The 25,103-nt window shown below is 41.1% G+C and overlaps 1 protein-coding gene across 3 annotated transcripts in view; it reads left to right on the top strand.

The window, feature by feature from the left end:
* COL11A1 (collagen type XI alpha 1 chain) overlaps nucleotides 1-25,103 on the top strand; it is a 393,245-nt gene that overhangs the window by 171,911 nt on the left and 196,231 nt on the right. For all 3 annotated transcript variants that reach the window (XM_078644690.1, XM_078644705.1, XM_078644698.1), the window contains 6 exons: nucleotides 3,962-4,015; nucleotides 4,924-4,977; nucleotides 5,086-5,139; nucleotides 11,811-11,864; nucleotides 18,726-18,779; nucleotides 18,901-18,945. In XM_078644690.1, the coding sequence (XP_078500816.1) occupies nucleotides 3,962-4,015; nucleotides 4,924-4,977; nucleotides 5,086-5,139; nucleotides 11,811-11,864; nucleotides 18,726-18,779; nucleotides 18,901-18,945 (315 nt within the window). The remainder of the gene's footprint in view (nucleotides 1-3,961; nucleotides 4,016-4,923; nucleotides 4,978-5,085; nucleotides 5,140-11,810; nucleotides 11,865-18,725; nucleotides 18,780-18,900; nucleotides 18,946-25,103) is intronic.

The raw sequence follows: 25,103 nt of genomic DNA, 5'->3' as shown, positions 1-25,103 counted from the left end.
ACTGTACAATTCACGAAGTATGAGTCAATCGAATGTAAAATCCAAGTATATGAGTTTTCCAAGACGATTCAAGGGACTTGTGATGTCACTGTGAGCAAGGGGGAGAGCGACCTTCTCTCAGCTTGAAGGAAGTGGTGCGCATTGGCACAAGCACTGTGTGTGTAGCAGCAGTTTTTAAAAAAACTCACTTAACTGAGAGAGTGCTTGGGGTCATGTTATAACTTACCTCATTGTCTCTGGAAAGGAATGCAGGCCGTTAAAGTCATTCTGCAGGAATGTGTGGAGCAAGTCAAGCTAAAGAAACGAAAACCTTTTCTTTCATAGGCAAAGACTAAAGAAACTTCTTGTTTGCTACTCTACCTTTCACTCATTAAAATGATAATTTTTGTTTTTCGGATGGACCAATGATGGTAATTCCTAGAGGCTGCCTAAGGGGCATAACTTTATGTGCCACACCATTATCAATGTCTGTCTTTGTAGCCTGCAATAGATTGCATACCGGGACATTAAGTTTTTTTTTTTTCATAATTGAAAATCTAAAAATGCAAAGTGCTCTGGGCCATAAAGTATGGTGTCATACATAACACACGCCCACTTGTTGGGCATTTAATGTGTTTACAAAAGATCAAAGCAAAGCCCACATATTATTTGGGATAAAATACCCCCTTACTCAACATTACAAGGATATTACAAGTCACCTGAGAGTTCTGTGACCAGCTGCTCGTAACACTTATTTCCATTTTATATCCAGACACCAATGTAATGACATGCAATTCACAGTTGAATTATCTTGTATTACCAATTTGCATCTTTTCCTTGATCAATCCGAGCAGATACCCACATGACCTGAAACCAAGGTTGGCCTTTATAGTATGCTAATAAAAATAACACTAACGATCAAACCAGCTACAACTAGAAATAGAGTACTTGTACTTGATCTCGAAATTGTCACTAATAGCACCATTCTGACACTGTCCATAAGGAGACAAATCACAGAACACACCTCAACTAAATATTAAGTTGAGTTAAGGTTAACAGAAACATAGCTGGTTGGTTGGTTGATATCTTTATTTCGATATGCATATATCATAAAAGCATTACACAAAGATCATAGAAACATAGCAGTCCTTGAGCAAATGCCATTCAATATCTGTGCTCATCCATAAGGGACACACTCTATAATGTAGGATACTGGCCCCAGAAATATGCTGTTACCACAGGTATGGAACAGAGTCTCTGCTTACCAACAACATGCTACAACATTTCATTTTCAACAGATAATATCCAGGGTTCTGTTCTAAACATCACATAGCAACATAACATAACACATACCTGTAAGGAGCACATTCAACAATTGGGCCGCTTGGCACTGAAGTAGCAGATATTTATTGTTACCCAACTCAATGGTAGTCATTTTATCACCCTCAGAAGGATGAAAGGCTGAGTGAGTCTGCCAGAATAGGAACATGAGACCATGAAGTCAAAAAAAGATCTCTGGAGTGTATGTATTAACCGCATGCGCGCTAGCGGGTTTTCCCGCTGCGGGCTGAGATTTCGAAAATCGCGCGTTACGTGACAAAGCCAGCTCGTCATGCGCGTAGCGCAGGTAACGCCCATGACGAGCTGGCTTTGTCATGCGCGTCGAAGGGGTTAAGCCGCTGTGCCTCCAGACTCTTCCCAGCCAATGAGCCTGTTGCAAGCCATAGATATCCCTATAGCAGATGCACGATCACCCTTTAAATAACATAACGCATGCCTCTTACCTTCATATTGAGTGAACCTTCACAATAACCAAAACAATCTGTCAACTTCCCCGGCCACATGAAAATGTTTGTGTCCATCGACCCTTGCCTACCCTTCACAGGCTTACACATGACTCTCCATTCATTAACTAGCTTTCTCCCCAAGTAGGTGTGTGTGTATGTTGCCTTCCTAATAAGAAAGCATGGGTGGATGTTAATCATCCAAATCATAGGATTATTAGGTACAATGGTATCCTATGCATACCCCAGTGGAATCAAGATTTGGATTCAGATCAGCTGTGCCTTCTTGAAAGACAACACCACCAACAACTCTGGTCCTCTGCATTCCATTCTTCAGGACAGTGATCCCCAGGTCACAATAACTGTGTGCACATCCCATCTATTCGTCTCCATGTGCACAGAGGCTTCTCCATGGTCCTTCAGGATTCACCAGGCACCTGCCTCATTTTCTCAATAATTACCTTGCACTGAAACTCTTCTCAGGGAGAAATTATAACATTCTCTAACCAAAGAACTAACATGCACATTCGGGAAAAAAACTATTTATTGTAATGAGAGGGACAATGACAAACATGGATAGTCTTGATGAAAATTTGGCGGAAGGATAGTTTCTCAACATTATAGAAATTATTAACAACATCATCTCACATAGAAATCATTTGTGTACAGTCATTCTGCCTCAGCTGACTTTTGCACATTGCAATAGCGAAATATCACCCATCTTTCTTTCCATTGAGAGAAAACAACAATACTGATGTGTCAATTAAATAAGGCGGGAACACTTTGCCTGTTGCTATGTTTTGAAAAGCATGTCATCAGAAAACGTATTGGTGGTATTTATAAGTCAGAAGAATTAGCCTATGTGTTTAAGAGAAGTTATTTTGCTCTAAAGTGGTTCCTCATAATTAATTGAAAAATCCACTTAATATTAAGGTACCAAACATCAGACCTTGAAATTTCACTCAACTGCATGTGGTTTGAAATGCCCCTCCCCTTTTTAGAGAAAGTGTATGGATATACTATTGGGTGGTCATTCCTGTCACTAGCAAGTGGCAGCTGCTGTACATTATGAAAATGTGAAAAAAATCCCTATTATGCATTTCATTCGTTTTTCTAGACTCCTATGTGGGCATTTTCTGCATGATTCATGCTTTATGCTAATTATGCCATCCCTAGTGGTACGAACCCTTTTGGAACTAGTGGTAGAAGGGGAAATATTGTCAGCATAATATTAACTTACTGCTGTCCAAATCTTGAGTGGTGATGCAGTGCTGAATCTGGTGTCTCCCAGGTATTATGTCCTGATAACATAAAATACTATCTGCCAATAACGATAATATCGTTTATGTAATATCAAATGTGCAATCCATAGCGGGAAAGACATAAATCATCGAATTCAACATTTAGCCTCCGCCCACTCGGGAAAATACACCATTGTTTACGAAATTAGGCTACCTCTGTTAGCTAATATCATTTTGGCTGCACGAAATAGGCAGAAGGCTTAGTCACATATGTAGTTAACCCCTAAAGGGCAGGCTAGGTGGCGATGTAAACGTATGCTTTTGTGGTGAGAACTGCAGCGGTGACACCACATATAAACTTGCAATACTGGAATGTTGAGATCAAGAATGAAAAGAAAGAAAATACTTCTCCTATTCTATTGTTAACAGCATTCCAGAACGGTAAGTAGCCGTATGACGATAACGTGTCCTGGGTGGGCATGTAGGTCATGATTCGGCCTTGATGAGCACTTTAGAAAAACAAATGTCTTGGTCACATGGTCACAGTAAGCAACAAGTTAAGGTACGATTCACTGTTGCTCAATGTTCATGGAGCCAGTTGCTACTGGTCTGTAACACTCTAGATCAGTGATTAAGTGCTCTGTATTGGGGTAAGTACGTACTACAGTAGTTTTAGCAACTTTATAAAGAGTGCCATGTTTTATATGTAAAGCATTTTTAAAGTCATGTTCAGCTAGTAAAAGGTCTATTTTAATTTTTCGGAACTGTTAAGGACTATCTGGCTTCAAATATAGTTTTGTTTAGAAAAAAAATTGTATTCGTTTTATTTTGTGCAGCTCGTACGACTATTAATATTTTGCTGTTAACTGGAGTGCATGTTCTGGGTTGTATTATGCAGCTAAAGAAAGCTTCACATGCTAGTATATGAATATATTTTTATGTTGCATTTTTATACAGGGCTCACCTGGTGCTCCTGGTGCCAAAGGAGATGGTGGTGAAGGAGGTCCACAGGTGTGTATCATCGTTAATGATTGATTAGGACTTCTCTTTAGTGTTTTACTTTGGAAGTCACTCTCACGCTGTTTAAAAGCAGGAGGTTTAGCCAGTATTTAATTGGTGCTGATGCTGCATTTGGCGGTACTGGGACTCCTTTTTAAGGCTCAAGACCTATTTTCAACACTAGACTTTGACCCGGTGCAAGCGAGAGAAAGGCAGAGAAGGCAAAACGTAGGAGGAAGAGAAAGCTAGGAAAATACTGGCAAAATGATAACGCAGGAATGAAGTTCAACCTGTGAGAATGAGAAGTGCAGGCTGTTAGGAAGAAAGATGCACTAAAGGCAAGCGCCTAAGAAAATATTTGCACCAGTAAACTTATTTATTTATTTATTCATATTTTTTTTCTTACACATTGAGCACTGGCAACTACATCCTGTTAGTAACAGAACCAGCACAGTTGCAAGTTGCCTTTTTGAAAATAAAAATCCCATGAATAATGATGGGTAAGATTTCCTGGCAGTTAGATTGCTTACATTTCAAACCAGGAAGTCAAAAAATGGCTTCAGCGAAAAATGAATATGGATATTGCAAATTAAATCCGTTTTTCCAGATATGTCAACAAAAACTATTCATCACGAAGTTTTAACAGTGGTCAGTAGCAATATGACAAATTAAAAATATTCAGGCGATGCAAAAAAAGTTTAAAATCCCCTTCATCCATAGTATGTTTTGGTTTATGTAGAATATCTTTCTATACATATGCATACATATTTTCATGCTTGGAAATGTATGCATGTCATTTTTAAAATTGCAATAAATTTCCTTTAACAAGGCTTTATATTTTTAAAAAATGTTTATTTTCTTGAATTTCTCATTAAAAAGGCATTTTACATATTCCTAACTATTATTCTCTTTCCATTAAGGGTCCTCGAGGCATTCAAGGCCCCCCTGGTCCAATTGGAAAAGCTGGGAAAAGGGTATGTGTTCTGCAGATCTATTTGGAAACAAGGCTTTCTCAGTGGTTGCCAGTTTCACACCTCCAGCAGCACATGGCAAGTTAAAAGTCGATGTTTTATATTCCCTAGGGCCGCCTTGGTGCTGATGGAGCTAGAGGGATGCCAGGAGAACCGGGATCGAAAGTAAGTATTTTTAGGTTTCTAATAATGTTTTCACTTCCGTGTAAAACACATGCCACGAAAGGTTGAACTAAGAAAACGCCGCATATTATTATTTTTGCACATAAAATGCTAAGTTAACATTTTTGAGGTAAAATATTGCTCTGAAAGCGCCTCCTTTGTAGCAGATAGGTAGTTGGTAACAGCACGCTAGGAAAAGAAAACGTTAAAAGTGAAAGTGCGCATTGGTTTTCGCTATAATTCGTGTAAAATGAATTAAAAGTAGAAAACATTGACAGATTTTGGTATGCGTCGCTTTCATATTTGAATTTATATAGTACTTTAAAGAGCATTAAAAAAGCTTAATTTTGTAAAAAAAAAAAAAAAAAAAAGACTTTTAACTAGGCAAATCCAGAAGAGGAAAAGGAGATGTGTTAAAAGTGCCATGTTAACCTCCTTAAAAGTTGAGGATGACTGAACTGCTTGTACAGCTAATGTGCTTCTGTGCCATATCTTTTTGTAGTTAACTTAGCAAAGGCCACGATGGGAACCTTATTCAAAGACTTTAGGTACTACGATTAATTAATTTTTTCACAAATGTATGTTTGAGATTCTATTTGAAAACGGAGAGAACGTCAATAGGATGAGGTTAGTGGCTGCCGTGATGCCAACAGATATGCAGATAATGGGAACTTGCAATGGATCAAGTAGAGGCAGAAAGATTTCCTGTCCTTATTGGCCTCTGCAAGTCCAGTAGACCTTTCATTGAACAGACCTTAAACGAGATCATCAGAGTACTAGTGACTACACAGAATAAAACTTTTGCCCAGTCCAGGTTGACAACAACCAGTAGAAACCTGTAGGTAGGGTATCACAGTGCATTTTCAAAGGTAGGAAATCCTTTTATTCACACATGAATGCTCTAGATAGAGCTAGCGGTAGTAATCCTTGTGAAGGCCTTTGAATCTTGACTCATCTCTTGGCACATGAAGGGCTGAAACATGTTGGAACTACTACGGATGTTTGGCTCATTATACCCATATTTATCTGCTTCTCATCTTTCTTTTCAATAATACCTCTGGTACCCACCCATAAATGAAAGTCTCATTCAGTTAACCCCTTCGCTGCGGGGGTAATTCCCCCGCTGTGTTGGGGGGAGGGGTGCACGCACAGTACCCGCATGCTCATGACGAGCTCAGCTCGTCATGAGGCACGGCGCTCCTGTGCTCATGACGAGCTGAGCTCGTCACAGGTGCACTGGCTCCTGTGGAACGCTCAGCACAGCAGGGGAATTATCCCCGCACCTGAGTGTTCCACCGCTCATGACGAGCTGAGTTCGTCATGAGCACCGGAGCACCGTGCCTCATGACGAGCTCAGCTTGTCATGAGCATGGAAAAGGTTAAAGTTTTTATATATATTAGTGTGGCTACCAATACTATCCAGTATTTCCTATCAAGAACTCTCTCTCACTGAGGTTGAGTCCACTAAAATATTATCATCTTATCAGGGTGGGATGAGCTTGCCTATGCTGAAACATACCACAAATGTGTGGATGACACTTCCTTATCCAATCGATAGTGTATTATTCAGTTAATGGGGACGTAAATATCATCAAATACCATTGCATATGTTTGCAGTTTCATGTTATGGTATTGGAGGATGTACAGTGTTTTTGGCTCCTTAACATTCTCTTACTGATATTGGAGCTATGGAAGGTAGCATCACTAAAACAGTTTTTGTTATAACTCCAAGATAGTGAAAGTAGCTTCAAAGAGGAGTTTAATGATTCTTGTCACAACCTCATGGCACATCAAGTGACGGCTGCCACAGAGAATAAACATTATGATAAAGGAATGTTCCAAGGCTAGGAATAGGTAAGAGGAACAAGGGCCAAACTAAGTGAAGCAAAATCTGATGCATTAAAGATAAATATTTACATTGTCTATATAGCGTACTAAAATAGATAATACTAAGTACAAGAATATGTATATAGCATATAAGTAATTCTAATCACAACAGATTTCATCAGATTGCATTGTACTCCTTTTGTGTCTCTTTTTCAACCATTTCCTTCAGATGTATTTCTGACAGTCATTTTGTTCTCAGCAAGAATACTAGTCCTGTATTAACACAGCCAAAACTTTTGTTTTTGGCCAGTGTTATCCCCTATTCCTATTATGCACCTGCCTTGAATTGCAAAGTGCACTGAAAGGACTTACAAGCGAACTTCTCACCAAAGTATATACCCGCAGTCAACTCAATTCAATTCAATTGTTTTTATCCGATCTTCCAAAGGCAGATCATAAAAGATACACAGGATAAAAGAAGAATCATGCTAAATACCCACAGTCATATATACAGGTTGACGAATGTACAGAAAGTGACTGTCAAAGGCTGTTCAGGGGTCAAAGGGCAAGGAGGGGCTGCTGGGCCTAAACTGCAGAGGCTGAGGTCATTTGCTTCTGACGTCCCAGGGTCTGTCCTACTATTGCTCTGCACACTCAGCCAAGTACAACCCCTCAGGCATTTGACTCTCAGGGGTAGTGATAATGAACAGTCACAGGCTTCTCAGAGTGGTAGTGTGGTGGTGCTCAAGCTCAGTATGCATCAACCACTCAACACCTGAATGGCCAAGCCCGTGCTGATCTTTCAAGAAAGAAAAGTAATTTAGTTCACACTGTAATAGAAAACTACACATAAACAAAGACAAAGCACAATTTAGTGCCTGGGTATTGGTTGGCAGGCCTGCACCTCTGTTTGCTATCTCTCTCTGGTACTCTCCTTTGTGGTCTTGGCAATTGTTCCTTGGGATTAGGCCAATAGCATGATTAAAGCTCAGGTATAGATACTCTCATTAAGGTATTTGTGCTTAGTTTCATACAGCTCAATAACGTTAGTTCCCATATAGTACATTCAGGCAGCCATCCAGCATTGTCTCACCATGCATTTCATTCGCACTTCTGGAAAGAGGTACGCTCACTGGCAGATCTGTCTGGGGGCCTTCTCACTGGTTTCTGCCACTCGTCTTCCTGGCAGACATTGCGTTAGTGGTCATGCTGCTACACGTCACTGCATGACAAAAGGGTTGATCCTGGCATAGGAGTGGTAGGCTCTCTACGGGCAAGTTCTCCAGGATCAGTGTATCCATGTGCAGGCGAATCTCCTTCCAGTGGTGCAACCAAGTACTGGCCGATCTCTTTCTGGTCACACACAAACCTATCTTTTACTGGATAACACAAATATGCACAGGCCAATCTTGTTTTGGGCAATATGGACATGCACAGTCCGATTCTGGCTCTGATCGCAGCCCAGGCATGGCTTTGATGATCTCAGGATGATCCATCACCAGGAAACACTTTTGGAGAAACTGTAGACCCTCGGGCACTGGAGAATATGTATGGCTCTTCAAGAAATCACACTATCATTGGGAACCCACTGCACTTCACTTACTCTGGACAATTTCTGGTCCTGCATTCTATTCACCTTTCTCAGCAGACAGGCTGAGAGAGATGGGTACCTCTTCCAGTAATGGGTCAGTCTCAAATGATCTCTTCTCAACCCCAGGAAGTTGGCTTTCAGATAGACAACAGCTCTGGTTGTACTGCAGCCCTCTGAGTTCTCTGCAGAGCACTCTCTTCCTTGGACTTGGAGGATGTGGAACTGGAACAGCAAGTGAGGCAGTGAAGCCCCACTTTTATTCAACAAACGAAGACTAGAGATGTATATTTGCTGTCTGCAGTTTCAGAGCTGGTGTAGGATGGCACGTCTTTCAAGTGTCCTTTACAGGCTGCTTTAATGATATAGCCTTTTGTACAGTTATGCTTCTCACAGCAAGAGTTTCTCCAGCCAGAAGCACCCACAACAGAGGCACAAAAAGGTGTGAGGTTCTGGCTGGCCAGGCTTCATAATAACTGAACAGGAAAATACATAGACCAGAAGTACCATCAGAATCTTTTTTAATCTCCACTGAGATTAAAAAATGTCCTTACTTGGGATGTGGGAGTTGGAGTGTGGACATCGTATATTTAAAAAGATTTTCAGGCTGACTAATAGACCGCAGTAAACAGATGTTGTTTTAAATTAATCCAATCCCTATCTGGGGAGGATTCTTGTTTTCCTTCAGCCGTTGGGGAAATGTTAGTTTGTGTTTGACTATCTATAGGACTGGGGCGAACAAAATGTCACCTTGAAACTGTACTAGGGCTCAACTCTAGATGAACTAGATGGTTTACAGGGATCAGCTCTAGGTTGAGTATGCTAGAGGAAGTCTACAACAAGTAGATTGTTTGCATCCAGATGTTGAAAGATTTTTATCCTTCACAAACCTTCAGATTCTGTAAATCAGAAGGGTTTGTGAACCCTGAAAACCTTTTTTAAATGTATTACCAATTCCAAAAATCGTCTCCGAATCTTTAAACTGATTCACCAAAACCAAAATCATATCGAATTGGGATTCAAAAAGGGTGTATGTTGTGCGTCCCTTCCAAAAAACTATTTCTTATATTATGTATTAATGTTTTGGACCTGAAATCTGGTTGCAAACGAGCGATTCCCAAACGAGAAGTGGTGCTGAAAGGACATCTTCCCCTTTGTGAATGTTTAAAAACATTAATAATGCTTACCCCTAAATCACGTTTGTGAAGTTTTTCATTTTTTTTTAAATGCTTTACATTTCACTATAACGAAATCTAGGACCATTAAAAAAAATGCTTTTGTTAAACAGACATGAACAGGCCACGATCTCTGTGATGGCAATAAATTATTATAATGAGGTATGCTGAATTGCCACCCACTACTATTCAGTATTTTGTGAACCAACCTATTTATACATAGCGCAGTTTGTAAAATACCAATGCATTCGTTAATATTTTGTGCACAAATTGCGATCAATCTGATAGAATCCATTCTAGTTACATCTGGCCCATGCTTCTTTCATTGTGGAGTGCTACTCAGTTTCAGTAGCTGTGGGTGTTTGCTTTTGAAATTTTAAGTCGCAGCATCTTTCAGGTGAGAAAGGCAAAATATCTTAAAAAGAACACAGTTGTGGACAAGAAAATAAGTCTGAATTAATTGGACACAACAGTTAAACATTTTCAGAAATTGTCAGAGTAGTGGGATGCCACTTCTTAAGAGTTTTGCAATAATTGTGATGAGATCTTTTTATAGATGTTCTGCTATTGCATTGTCCTAGTTAGCAATTGTTTGTGGTTTCATTTCAACGAGGGATTCTGAAGAGCCAAATCTCTGATGTTCATGGTTTCTGGGAACTGAGTGACAAGATGCCATACTTTGAAAGAGACTTCAAGTTTGGAGCTGGTGGTTGTTCCCATTGGGTTTGCTCCATAAGAACATAATCCTTGGAGGGGAGACAAAAAGCATTGTTTGTGAAGCACTCCTAGTGGTGCCCTGCTGTTGACCCATTTTGCCTAATGCGTTACACTCATTACTCCATCTGGATATTCACCAGAGAGTCTCCATAGAAACCTACAAATTGACCAATTACAACTCCAGATAGAGTAGAACATGTGATGGACAGTTGCTGTATATGTGTTGTGGCTCCTTCTGATGTACTTGCTCCATAGATTTGTAGTGCTAAGAACTGCAGGGATATTCCTGGTTGTGAATTAAATCTTTGGATGCCTGGTAATGGGATTTTGTTTTTGACTTGTAAGAGTTAGGGCTCTATTCATAGTGGTATACTTCATCAAAACTTTGCAGATATAATTCAGACTCCATATTATAGGCACCGTAGACAATAAAACATTTGTAATATGGCTGCTGGGACAACTATCACCTTTGTATTGAAATATCCTCTCCATCAAACTCTAAATTAAACCATTAGAATTGTCCATGCTTGGAGCTCTGTGTAAATTCCATTACTGCGTGGGACCAAATTTTCTGCTTGTAAAACCACACAAAATTCCCTACCGTGTGAGGTTTTAGTGCATGCATGTTCCACCTGTTTTGACCAGGCAGTAAATGCAAGAAGGGGGCTGTGGGTGAGCTGGAGGAATACAGGCAGGAGATGAAGGAATACAGGCAGGGTGCTGTGGGTGGACTGGAGGATGTAGGAGTGTGTGAGAGGAGAAAAGAGGGAAGGGGAAGGTTTTTTACTGCCTCAAGGGAGCATTCTATGCCCCCCCTGCCAAAAACAGGGAATGAATCTTTGGTGCTGCTGTAACGAAACCCTCAAGAGATTCTTCATGGTGTTCCCACACCTGGAAAAAACGGGTGTGAAAAAACCTGCCCACAATGAATTAGGTGGAGCAAAATGACATGTAGTAAATTTCATTTGTGTCTCCCTCATTATTGTGGCCATAGATGATACTGTGTGTAGTGGGGCCCTATACTTGCTGTGTCTCTGAAATTGCTAGCGCCAGGATGCCTGCCAGGTGACAGTGCGCTTTAGAAATATAACAAATAAATAAAATAAATACTATGTTTGAGAATTGTAGATTTAGCGCACATTTTAAGAACAAGAAAACGTGGACAATGTTTTAAGAAACAGGACCTTACCTTCAGGTCATCATGTGAAATGCATACTTTACCTTCCAGCATACACTTTATGTTAATTTCTTCATCAATTTGCTGGTAATGACAACACTTGCTGTAATGCTGATAACGAGGGAAATCCTCCAATATTTTTTCAGTTTGTCAGGAATTTGCCTTTAAATATGTCTTTCTTGCTTTACAGGGTGACAGGGGTTTCGATGGCCTTCCTGGCCTACCTGGCGAGAAAGGTCATAGGGTAAGTTTGAAAATTATTTCTACATACGTTTATTTTAGATGTCTCATTGCAATATTACTATAATTGTAATGTATGTTGACTGCTCTGTGCTACTTATGACTTAATTAAAGAGGAATGAAAAAAATATGTAAAATATAATTTAATGTTAGATGTCTATTTTTTGCTTGGCGCATTACGATGTCAAAGGCCCACACTAGACTTGTATTGGTGCTCCCAAACTATACTTTTAAAAGTAGGCTTTCTGCCCCATATTTCAAATGTAAAACGCATGCACAACCATTGGCGCTTACGTGTCATCTTATCTATAATAAATACCATTGCAAATCCTAGTTCCGTAAATTATTTGAATTATTGTTATGTTATGTCATGTTATAAAATTTTATACAGCACATGAATACCAAGCCATGTCTTGGCCCTAACAGTCCTGAAGCGAGCTGGAGCACTATTCATTGAATAACCAGGTCTTAAGGGCTTTCCTAAAAGATGTCAAAGAAGGGAGACTTCTAATTGAAATGGGATGGGTCTTCCAGACCTTCGTAGAACCCACTATGAAGCTTCTGCCACCCCAGTTAGACTTAAAAAATCTCTGCGAGAGTATCAGTTTTGCCCCTTCTGACCGGGGGCATCTGTTTGGAAAGTACCTATACACTAACCGCCTCAAAATCTGAGGACCGGTACCATGCCGCGCCTTATATGTGATACATAAGGCCTTGAACTTTAAACGACTCTTGACTGGAAGCCAATGCAATCTCCGAAGGTGTTTTCCCACTGATTGAAAATTGGGGATCCCCTGGAGGAGCCTTGCAGCTGCATTTTGGATCATCTGAAGCTTATGTAACTGCTTCTCGGGTATACCGACATCGAGTCCATTGTAATAATCCAGTGTGTAAAGGACTAAGGATGTAACTACTGTTTTCCTGCTCTCTGCTGGGATCAAAGGTAACATTTTCTTAATCGCCTTGAGTAGAAAAAAACGACGAAGAAACTGCTTTGACTTGAGCTTCGAAGTTCATTCTCTCATCTATCATCACTCCCAGACTTTTAGCTTTAGGGACCAGGATAGGTACTGCTTCCAGTTCGTCCGGCCACCAAATCTGAGACCAGCTGGGGGGATTAGTTGCCGAACAGGATTATCTCAGTTTTTCCTGAGTTGAGCTTCAGGCAGTGCAAGCTCATCCATGAGTCGACTGCCAGGATGCAATCCCTAAATCTTTTTACTGGCGCATGATATTTTTACAGAGGGACAGGACACCTTGAGTGTCATCCGATTAGGATGTTAATGCCATCCTGAAGGATCTAATTAGTGCAGCCAATTCAGATACGTATACATTAAAAAGTGTAGGGCTCATAGAGGACCCCTGAGGGACCCAACATGGGAGAGTGAAGGACAGGGAGGCGTAGTTGCCCAAGGCAACTGATGGTATCCTATCGGATAGTAAAGAGGAAACCAATGCTAACGCCTTATCCATAATGCCAAGAGTATTCAGACGGTAGACCATCGAGAACGAGAGAGCTTGCAGAAAGTTCATACTGCTGTAAAAAGCACATCTTTTCACACTATTTTGCTGCCGGTGTAATAGAGAATGGAGCAAACAGTATTTGTGATAGGGCAAAAATAGCACTCACTGAACTCACACTTTTTAGCTGTGTTTACAAAATCAGAAGTGTAGAGAATATATTTTCTTGTCTTGATGTTTGAAATATAAGTAATGGGGTTATAAAGCTGAATCCATTTTTAGCACATGACATAAGTAGCAAAAAGCGGAATACATATACCCTTCTTTCCACATTTAGGAATATATCTAAAAATGGGGGTGTTGCTGTTTTTGGCAACAATTAAAATGTCTGCGATACAGCCTCATAACAATTAAAATCGCCAGTGCACAGCTTACATGTCTCAAAAAATACAGATGAAAACGTCGATTTAGCTGCTGCACCACTCACCAACATCATTTTCAGACAATGATAATGACATTGGGGTGACCGGTAGACACAGGTGAGCTGATTAATGAAGATATATAAATCGCACTTTTTTACATCTGGCCGGATATCACCTATGGGTACTCTACAGATGATTTGGACACATTACGCAATGTATGGCAAGCATGCGCACTCATAATACCTCTTTGATTCATTCATGAAGTGCGCATGCGTGCACGATTGCTTTTTCCAGTTGTAGGCCGGATTTATGATTAGGAAAAATTTCAGTGAATCAGCCCATTATTCGTTTCCTGAAAACCACACGATGAAATGGAGAACGTGTGAGTGCGACCAAGAGAGGGAGACAGCTCGCACTTCTCCTCACTTCCCAGGGCAGACAGTGTGCAGTTGGACTTCATCACCAGGCTTCCTGCCAGCAAACCTCGATGCAGCAGACTGCCTGCCTTATCAAAGCAGGCCTGTGTTGTTATGGCTCATAAATATACATGTGTCCATAAACTTTTGGAATGCGCTGCCATTATAAAAGTAAATAGACAGATGTTAATGTGTAGGGCATTATGTATGGTGCTTAGGCCGCAGTAAAGACTGATTTGATGCAAACCCAAGTAGGAGCATAAAGCAGATGGTATAAAACAAGGAGATGGTTCACTCTAGGTTTTTGTTATCGTGTGTTTTATTAAAATACATTTTCACTTCGCATGGAGAACGCCATACTGTCCAAACATTTGACAGTTTGTCTGACTGGCTGGCTGGTTCTTGCAGGCACACATTTTTAGGCAAGCAACCAAAGCAAACACCTGGATTTCTTGGTTTGAGTATGCTATGCAATTGAAATTGAAATAAATGTTGAAGAGGAGAACCTCAAGGCTGAGGGTTGAGGACTCATCTTTTCAAGCAGCACCTTGTCCTCTCTGCCACAATATTCTCCGTGGCGTACCTCCTCATCCTCACCCCTGCCACTCTTGAACCGGCCCTTTGATGACTCTTTCTGCTTCCAGGCCCTTTCTCATTGGCCCATCCAGGTCCCAGCTGATATCTTTATCAGACCCTCTTGCCATCCTCATTCTTTTGTCAGTGCTGCCTGCCAGCATTCTATACCTCAGTGTTGTACAGGTCTCCATTTCTTTGCAGTTGTAAACCATACTGGGGACTACATTTGACCACAGCAAATCCCTCATTAATTTATATTATGCGATATGTATTTTGTTTAGCACATACTATATCCCTGGGAGGTATCCTAGCAATGTGAGATATTAGCCTCGGGAGGGGAGGACTTATCTGAAGACTCAGGTTTTCAACTACTTACGGTATTTAAGAAGAGAGGAGGCGGCTCTAATGTGTAGTAGAAGGTTCTCCATAGATTAGTCTAAATGTTAGAGAAGGCTCGACCTCCGATTCTGCTTTTTTGAATATGAGGGGTGCATGCAAGTAAGAGGCTGGCTCAGTGGAGGTATCTGGAAGGTTGGTGAGAGTGAATGTTATCATTCAGGTAGGCTGGACAGGTATTGTCTAGTGCTCTATGTGGGGGTGAGGAGTTTGAGTTGTGTGCGCTTGTGCATTGGGAGGCAGTGGAGCTCTCCCATGTGTGATTTTAGGCTGGTGTGGAAGGTTGAGGACGAGTCTAGCTGCTGCGTTTTGAATGGTCTCTTCGTGAGATGATTAGTGATCCCTGCATCGAGAGAGTTCTCATAGTCCATCCTGCTGGTGATGAGGGTGTGGGTGACAGTCTTCCTGCTGTTCTTTGGAAGACACTTGTAGATCTATTTCAGAATTCTCAGAGTGTGGAGGCACGACGCAGTGACGGTGCTGGCTTGAATGGACATGTCCAGCTTGTTATCAAGGATGATCCTGAGGTTTCTTGCATGTGAGCTTGGGGGGGGAGGCTTGGGTCCGAGATCTGTAGGTCACCAAGTGGAGTCCCACGTTGAGGCTTTCTTTCTGAACATCACCAATTATGTGATTTTTCAACTTCTGTGTTGTCAGTGTTCAAACTGAGACAGCCTTCATCCAGGATGCAACTTCAGTGATGCAGGTGGTGAATTTGTTCCTTGTTTCGGGGGAATTGTCTGAAAGGGAGATAAAAAATTGTGTCATTGGCATAGGAGAGGATGTTGATTTTGGCAAGGATAATCTCAGGCAGAGGGGTCTTATAGATGTTGACAAAGATGGGGCTTAGTGAGGAGCCTGATCAGGACCATGCCAAATACTGCTGAGAACTCCAGTGGAATCAGGGCGGCAGTTTCCCTTCTATTAAGGATCATCCAGATGCCATCTGTTTCTGCAAGAAGAGGTGTCTCTGTGCTGTGGTTGGGACAGAATACTGGCCTCATGTGGTCGGGCAGCTAGTGCTTGATGAGGTGTTCGGCAAGGCATCTGTTGATCACTTTCTCTAGCACCTTTCCTGGGTAGGGCAGAAGGGACACTATTTAGTGGTTTCTGGACTTGGACAGTTTTGTTAAGGGCTTCTTCAGTATGGGATTGACAGTTGCTGGGTTTCAGGCTTCCAGCAATGTGGCTATGTTGATGGAGGAGTTGCAGATTCGGGCTTTGCTGATTTGAGTGAGTCCTTTGTTAAATCATGATTGGGTCCCAATTGGTCATGGTGCGCTCTTCGTCCAAGATTGGCAGACTGACTGTACGGTTGCTAGGGTTAGGCTGAGAGTTGGAGTTGTCATATATGACTGCAGGTTTGTTACTGAAAAAGTAAACAAATTGTGTTGCCCCGTTCTTGAGATGGGATGATGTCTCTGGTGGTGGCTGTGGGTGTGGTGCAGTCCTTGATAATAGAGAAGATTTATTTGCTGCCATTGGATCTTGCATTGGTCTGCTGAGGCCTTCTGCTATCGTGCTTCAGATTTTCTGGTGGAGCATCTCAGGATGTATTTGAAGGTGTCCGTGTCTGTGGCTTCTTGGCCCAATCTGCATCCGTATTCCAGTAGCTTGCAGTGCCGTCTGGTCATTCTTAAGCTCTTCTGAGTACCAGATGCCCTGAGTTTGTATTAATGCTGTTTGGCCTTGTTTGCGAGGGGCTAGACAGTCAGCGCAGGTGCTGATCCAGTCATAGAAGTTTGTAATATCTATTAGTTGGCTGTCTATATGCATGGGGTCGCCCTTTGAAAGGGCTGAAGTCTAATGCTTCTTTGCTAAATTTTGCCAGCTGGACCTGTAATGGCATGTTTTCTTTGTTGCCGGATGTTTATTTTGAAGATCTGAGTAACAGGTGTTGGTTTGTTGTTTGTAATGTCATTGAAAGAGGTAAAAGGGTGGTCCAGAATGTGACCATTGGCGTGGATGGAGTCAGATGATGCTCTATGCATTTTTTTATTTGAGGGTGAAAGGTTCAGATATATCACTTTCATCATTAACATTCAAAACCACAATTTTACAGATATAATAAATAAGTCTTTAGTAAAGCCAACATTTCTGGACGGGCAAGCATGCAATGGATTTGCATTAATGTATTTGCAAACCTACACAAAAACTAAGAAAAAAATTGACAAGAGTTACAAAAATGTCAAACATACAAATAAAGGAGTGCATCAGCAGCCAAGCCACACCAGCCATGGCTGTAATGCTCACTCCTTTTCAATTGACCATGTGCATGTGATCAGATACAATGCAGTCACTCATTGTGCAAGACTTCAATTGCTGTGTTCATGTTACAAGCAACCTCCATAAAAAAGTTTATTTTAGATCAAAACAGGACCTCATATATTAGACATCGGAGGGTTTCAGTAATTTTAGTGAGCAGCTGCTTTGTTACAATATTGAAAACACATCAGAATCCCTGAATATTAGATGTAAATACATTTAGAATTTTTTGGTCAAGTGTGCCTGTGCACTGTCAGTGACCTGCTGGCCAACGAGGGCATGAAAGAGCTGAAATTGGATCATACACTCAAAACTCTTCCGAAAAGGCCTCCCCAAAATTCTTAAAATGTCCCGAGGTATTATCCTGCCCTTGATAGACATCATTTTGTGTTTTTTCCAAGATGGAAAACTACAGAGCATATGATGTGTGAAAACCCACAACCTTACACTCTTGTATGTGCTCTTTCTCGTTTAATCACAAAAACCCAACCCAACACTACATTTGCAGATGTAGATATCCTGCCACAGTGGCATAATTTCCTTATGCGCAAATCCACTTTACGCACATGTTCACGTGTGCAAAGGGAAGTTGTAAATGAGGAAATTATGTTAATTCCTTTCATATGCCCCTCCCCTTTTTAAGTTCGTCTGTCTGACCTCATTCCGAATGCCCTCATGACCAACCAAATCTCCCCTCCCCCACAGTTAGTGATACCGAGGGTACTGGTAATACTGGTAACCCAAAGGATGTGGAGTTGCTAGAAAAATAGAAGTGGTACTTCGAGAGCCCCTCTAAAAATGAGGATTCGTTAGTGGAAGCTATGATTCCAATACGGATTGGAGGTATTTCATCAGTTTCTCCTAGAATTTCATCAGATGATTTTTGCAGCCGGGGACTCCAGGTGAAAGGCACTGGGTCTGCTATTTTACTGTCGACCTTGAAATTCCTAAGGGGCCATTAACAAGAGTTACCGACCCCTTTAGAATTAAAGGGGAACTTGTAATCGGGGCCTTAGTGCTAGACTGCAAACGTTGCCAACAAACAAATACTAACCCACGTATTGGACTGCCCAATTATGAAACCCACAGCCAAACTTATAAACATTTTAATTTGCACATCAAATACAAAATTAAGCTGAAAACTAATGTAGGTGGCACGTGGAACTGAAGTTTGTTAATCACCGTGAACAAAAAGCAGATCTGCTTAATTGTTTTCCTCACACAGACTTGCACTGCGGCTCTCTGACTGTTGAGCTCACCGTCTGCTAACCTATATGTGAAGCGAGCTCTCCGCCTGATTTTAAAACCACACTTTTGTCTTTTGTGCAGGGAGAACTAGGCCCATCTGGTCCCCCTGGCGCACCGGGCGAGGACGGAGGAAGGGTATGTTAACAATTACTTTTCAACTTCTTAGCTCCTGTTTGAGTGTATAAATGTGCTTTGCTTCTGAGAAACGCTTGTTTTTACAAGAACAGCTTTCCTTTCTTCTTGCTTCGCTTAACAGGGAGAAGACGGAGAAGTTGGGCCCAGAGGTCTCCCCGGTGAGCCTGTAAGTAGAACCTTTTTGTTGACAGTGTGTCTGTTGCATGCGAATTTATACTGCATTTTGTCTGAGGCTGGGAAAGAATTCACATTCTAATGATGTATTTTACCCCTGAAAACATTTCACATTAGTTGCAATTGCATTCGATGTCACTCTACATTTTTCAGTTCAACTGAAATGCAAAATATTTTGGGGGATTTTCCGTTTTAAACACTTTTTGTCATCAGATGAGTGTTAGGAGTGTCTTTAGCGACCTTCTGACAAAACGTTTTCACAGAGAGTTTCAATTGATTTTCGTGAGACGATAGAGTGACTTGCCCAAGGTCACACATATTATCAGTTCAACTATGACCTCTGCAGTCGATAAATCACATTTCCTGTCAATAGTCACACCCAGCATGCCATTCCCTCCTGACTTTTTCCAGGAATGTGCAACCTCTGTAATGTAAGCACCGAGCACTGACCCTGCACACACAGATTTTCACAAAAGGGCCTAAACAGAAAGAAAAAAACCCTCTTGCCTCCACTTCGCGCCTAAACCCCATCGAATGACTTCTGGTGCTGGTTTATCGCTCGTAAGACAGGCCTCGTGGCTGGAGACACACAATGATATATATGTTTTCATGCATAAAGCCAGGGCTCTGAGTTGTGAATAAAAGAAAGAGCGTTTAGAACATTCCAGATTTTATTTCATTTCTGCAGATCCTGGCATGCTTTAGGAGATGGTATATGTAGTAAACTATCTTCTTGGCAAAATAGTCCACCTGTTTAAGCTATTTTATTGCCTTACTGTGCTTTTATAAAGCTGTCGATCGTAAAAGATGACGTTTGTGGCTTGCTTTGAAAAAAACATCATTTTGACATGTACGCAGCAGTGAAGAGACGTGATTACTCTTGTTAGTGTACAGTGAAAAAATACATAACATCTTACCATAAATCTTAGGCCTTTGCCTTCATAAAACTAAACCGAACTATACAGAATATTCCTAAAACCACTCAACCCCCACCCCTAAAGTACCCACCCCCTTCAAAATTTCTATCCTACAACTTCCTAAATCCTACCCTGCTATTTGATATGTTTCCCTTTACTTTTCCTACCACTTAACCTAACCTATAGCAAGATCTAAGTATGTACATTCCACAACATCATTTTTTTTCTTGTTTTATCAAAATGTAACTTTTGGTTGACACCCCCAAAGTCTCCTACTCACCTATGTGAAAGCAATAACCTTGCTCTATGATCATATCAACTTGACGGCCCAAGAACAACAAAAAACCTGCACACCAGAAAACAAACCAAGTTAGCCGAGAACAAATGGAAACAATTGACATGAACAGAAAAAAAACCTGGGAAAAACCCAAAGGTGGAAAGGGGATAAAGTAATTTGGTAAACTATACTGCCACCGGGGACCTCACCAAAAATGGAGTGGATAAAGGGGGAAAATGGCAGAATATATGGGGCACAAGTAGCCCAAAGTTATAGCAGAAACATGCATCCCAAAATAACCCACCTAGAAACGAACTGAACCATTCCCCCAATATACCCTGGGAAGGGGGGGGGGGGGGACCTCCCTCCCATCAGCTGCCCGCAAAACACATTGGAAAAATAATATTGTGTGGACAAAATGTTGTGTCAAGAATATCGATGACTGTAATTCAATACAATAATATCAAGAACGAAAATATCATAAATGTGAGTTTCTATAGGGAAGGAAAGTTTTACTATGTATAACTCCACATATATCTACCTTGAAATATATATCTTCAAGGTATACATAGCTGTGGAGTTAAGAACAGTAAATCTATACTTACCTATTTGCACGTACCTTCTCGATATTTTGGCATGACATTCTGCCCACATGATACTTTTGTTACCGATATTCTGTCAGTGATCCCACATTCCACCAGGTTTCACTTCATAAAATGTGTTAATTGGAAATGACGTCAGTAGTGTAGCATAGGCCCCCTACTGTCCCTGCGCTGTGAGGGGGGCCCGAGCTCCATGAGCCTTCTTCTGCAAAAGGGGTAGGTGGTGGACCAGGGTTCCCCCACCGTGTACTTTGTATAGGGGCCCCCTCAAGTTTCTTTACTCCACTGGGTGTCGTATTACCTCACATTCAGGTCCTTTCGATCCCAAATTGGGAATTCTGTGATTCTTTCAACAAGTGTCGGTTTAAATACTGATTGGGTTTTTATAAAAGGAGATGTGTTGCCTTTTATTCATTTCAGGGGACAAATTAGCCACTGTTGATTTTGTAATTGTAATCCTAACACACAAGGCTCCTCAGCTGTTATGTCAGTGTGGATTTTAACCTACTTGGGCACAATTCAAAACTATTGGTATGTCTTGTGCTGCTGAGCCTATCAAATCGAGTAGCAGGCTCGTCCATGTGTAATACATAGGTACTGAACACAAGTGAGGAGTAAACAGGTCTGAAGATTACAAGTGGCCTTAATTACGTTTCTGACTGGTAAAGGTGCACATGTTAACACATATTATGAGTTAAACTGCCCCAAAAGGGGAATACACAGCTACTGCACACAATATTCCCATTTCCAAAGCATGCTTTGACAGAGAAAAGAAATGAGGTGGAGGAGAGGTCGAGGCTTGGTTGCGGGACAGCCAAAGTCTCATGCATTTTTACCAACCGGGATTACCGTCTGGTAAGATTGGGCTCTATGTCCCTCCTGCTCGTGGAATACTACACCAGGAATGATCAGGTGATGCAGAGTTCCAGGAAGGAATTCTGCTCTGCCTGATTCATAGTCACATGAACAGAAACAGTGGTTCCTGTAGAAGAAATATATGTGATAATAATACTTATATGTGCAATCGCAATGTAGATAAGGGTTAGGTTGATAAGGAGAAAAACCATATACAACTCAGTATTTGATGCGAACAATAGTTGATTATGTTAATATAAAAGTAATTTTCTTCAAATCAACAGTGCAATGTGTCCCCAGTGAAAATGGAACCTAGAGAAATTAGTGACATATTCATGACACATACATTTGGTTTCCAACAAATAGTTAAAGTCGACCATCAAAAGAAATTCGTAATACAGAGAGCGTCCTTATATAATAGTAGGTGCTAGTGGATGGTTTGCTTTGCTTCTGTCAATGGCGTTTCAATCCCTAAAGGAATTAGGGGTCTCTTCAGGACCTAATAGTATAGTGAAATCTGAGATGGAGGATAGTCTGACAGTGTAAAGGGTGTGCAACTCGGGGTAGTGAAAAAGTGTAAAAACGGGTTACTCACATGGGACCCAGTCAGGCACTCAGCGAGGAGAAGGGAGGCTGAGGCGCCGGGTTGTGCTGAACGAGCAGAGGAATGGAGACAGGACAATCCATGTATACCAGTACGTCCTCAAGCAAGAAGGATGTATGGCATCAGCATTTCGAGAAAGAATGTGTGTGCTTTGGGAAACCATTAAAGCGTGCAGCCGCTACGCGTCTGGGAGTAACTGCATGAGTCAGTATCCCCTGGTACACCTCATTGTACCATGGGATACTGACACACGCGGTTCCTCCCAGATGCGTAGCGGCTGCACACGTTCATGGTTTCCCAATCCTGATTAATCAGACCGGTACATGGATTGTCATGACCTGGACCCCGTTGTCTGCTTCCGTAATACGAAGCACACACATTCTTTCTGGAAACGCTGATGCCATATATTCCTCTCGCTTGAGGCCGTACTGGTATGCACGGATTGTCGTGTCTCCATTCCTCTTCTCATTCAGCAGCACAACCCAGTGCCTCAGCCTCCCTGTCAGCCTCCCTTCCCCTCGCTGGGTGCCCGTCTGGGTCCCATGTGAGTAACCTATTTTTACACTTTTTCACTACCCCGAGGTGCACTCCCTTCACGGGTAAGACTATCTTCCATCTCAGATGTCCCTATACCATTAGGCCCTGAAGAGACCCGTCTTTCCTTTAGGGGTCGAAACGTCATCGACAAAAGCAAAGCGAACCATTCACTATGGCCCACTATTATATAAGTATGCTCTCTGTATTACAAATATATTCTGATGGTCGATTTTAACAATATGTTGGAAACCAAATGTATATGTCACAAATATGTCACTCATTTCTCTAGGTACCATGTTCACTGGGGACACATTGCACTGTTGATTTGAAGAATATTACCTTTATATTTATATAAACAACTATTGTTCCTATTAAATACTGAGTTGTATATGGTTTTTCTCCTTTGGACATCAACCTAACCCTTCTCTACATTGCGACTGCGCATATAAGTGTTATTATCACATATATTTCTTCCACAGGAACCACTGTTTCCGTTCATATAAGACTTACCCTGGTTCCGTGTTAGTAGGGTCTCCCTTGTTTTGGTTCTTGATTCATAGGCAGGCGCATAGTGTTATCTATGATGACTACTGTAAAACTAAAGTTATTACCCTGCAGAGCACTCTAGTCGCTGTAAAAACAAACCTGCAAATACAGCAGTAAAACTCAAATTGGTAGTTTATGAAACCTTCCCTTACATCTTACCGGGGATTGATAGTTTCCCACGATGACTAGTAATTTACATCACTCCTAACCTGCACTTTTCGTTTACATCCCTTGTTGTTTAATGATGTTGTTGGTTTCAGCACCAATGCTACTTTTTAGGAAATTGGACGGATTAGCACACTGCATCATTTTGACATCAATAAGCCTATCTTTATTACTAAATCATCTGTGGCTTATTTGAAGGAAAAGGCAGGACAGAAATGTAGCACTTTTCATTTCAACAAATGTATCTCGAGACTGCTGGTCTGTATACATTTTAGAAATGTGCACAAACGTTAAACTATCACAAATACATGCAATTATAGTTATTTATACTAGAAAAGAGCAGGAAACTGATCAATATTTTTCTTAAGTGAATGCAAACTAAAATATAGTGCACTGCATCAGGATACAGTACAGTGTTTTGGCTGCCATTCTGATAATTGCTCCTTGTTTGTGAAGGGCATGAAATCTAATATTAAGGAGGGAAAACACACCTCCTCTAAATGAAACACATCCTCCTCACTGCAATTAACTTAACCTCCCCATACCATGACAACAACTCGATTTTTTTGAAAAATATAACTGTTGTGCTTTTACTTTGCACACAACTTTGTTTTTTTTCTGATTTGAACAGGAGTTACTGCAATTTGTTTACCATAAACTTGCATGTCTTTGTAAGGGATCTCAGCAGGTTAGTGTCTCTGCTGCATTGAAGACCATAGATTGACATTTCAAAAGCCTGCAGCGCTATCACAGACTTTCATCATTGCAAGGCTGATAAAATGCACATCACTAAAGGGGTCATTCTCATCTAGGTCTCAATTTGGACCACAAAAGCACCCGGTCGCAGTTAAACTTTCTACCGGTTTGCTGGTGCTGTTAGCCCACTATGTTTACCTATTTGCACAGTAATGAGGCAAAGCATGCACGCACGGTATTTACGCCTGTTCTGACCTCTTTCATACAAAGGGGCAGATTTACAAGCTCCTTGCGCCACTTTTGCGTCACTTTCCCCATGTTAAAAATGCCGCAAAAGTGGCGCAAGGTGCTTGTAAATCTGCCCCACAGTGTCCTTATTTGGATTTTCACTTACTAGCAGGCAGAGCCTTTTGTGTTTTTCACAAAGTCACAAAAATACATTTTAATCACTTAAGAGGGGCTAGTGTGAAAGAGGCACAACTACCGTTTACATCCGATTTTACACTAGCGACTGGATCAAAAACACACCGTAAGGGGGAGGGGTTATTAGAAACATCTGTCAATAGAGCGCCTCGAGAATTCTGATAATTAGCACTATGTCAAAAAAAATCAGAAAACAATTGCACTTTGATCAAACAACTCTATTTTACTGTGTGAGATTAACTAAGTATTGCCTCCCGTGGAATAACATGTAGAAGGGTCGGTATGGCTGGCCAAAATGCATATTTATTTTTCAGCGGTTGATAATGTTTCGTTTATTTTCTCCCTTTTCAAGATAATACGTATGCGAGGAAGCACTGTGAGAAAAAATGTGTTTCTCACGAGTTGTTTGTATGTAATACTTCTTATGCCCATGGGGTGGAGATATCTGCAAAATAATACGAAGAGATCAAAATAAAAAAATGTCCAATATAAAAATTGTTTCAATATTGACTTCACGGCTCCTTTTAA

Source organism: Lissotriton helveticus, chromosome 1_1, assembly GCF_964261635.1.
Source record: "Lissotriton helveticus chromosome 1_1, aLisHel1.1, whole genome shotgun sequence".
Classification (NCBI taxonomy): Eukaryota; Metazoa; Chordata; class Amphibia; order Caudata; family Salamandridae; genus Lissotriton; species Lissotriton helveticus.
Note: the sequence above shows the minus strand (reverse complement) of the source record. Positions and strands in the feature narration are given on the sequence as shown.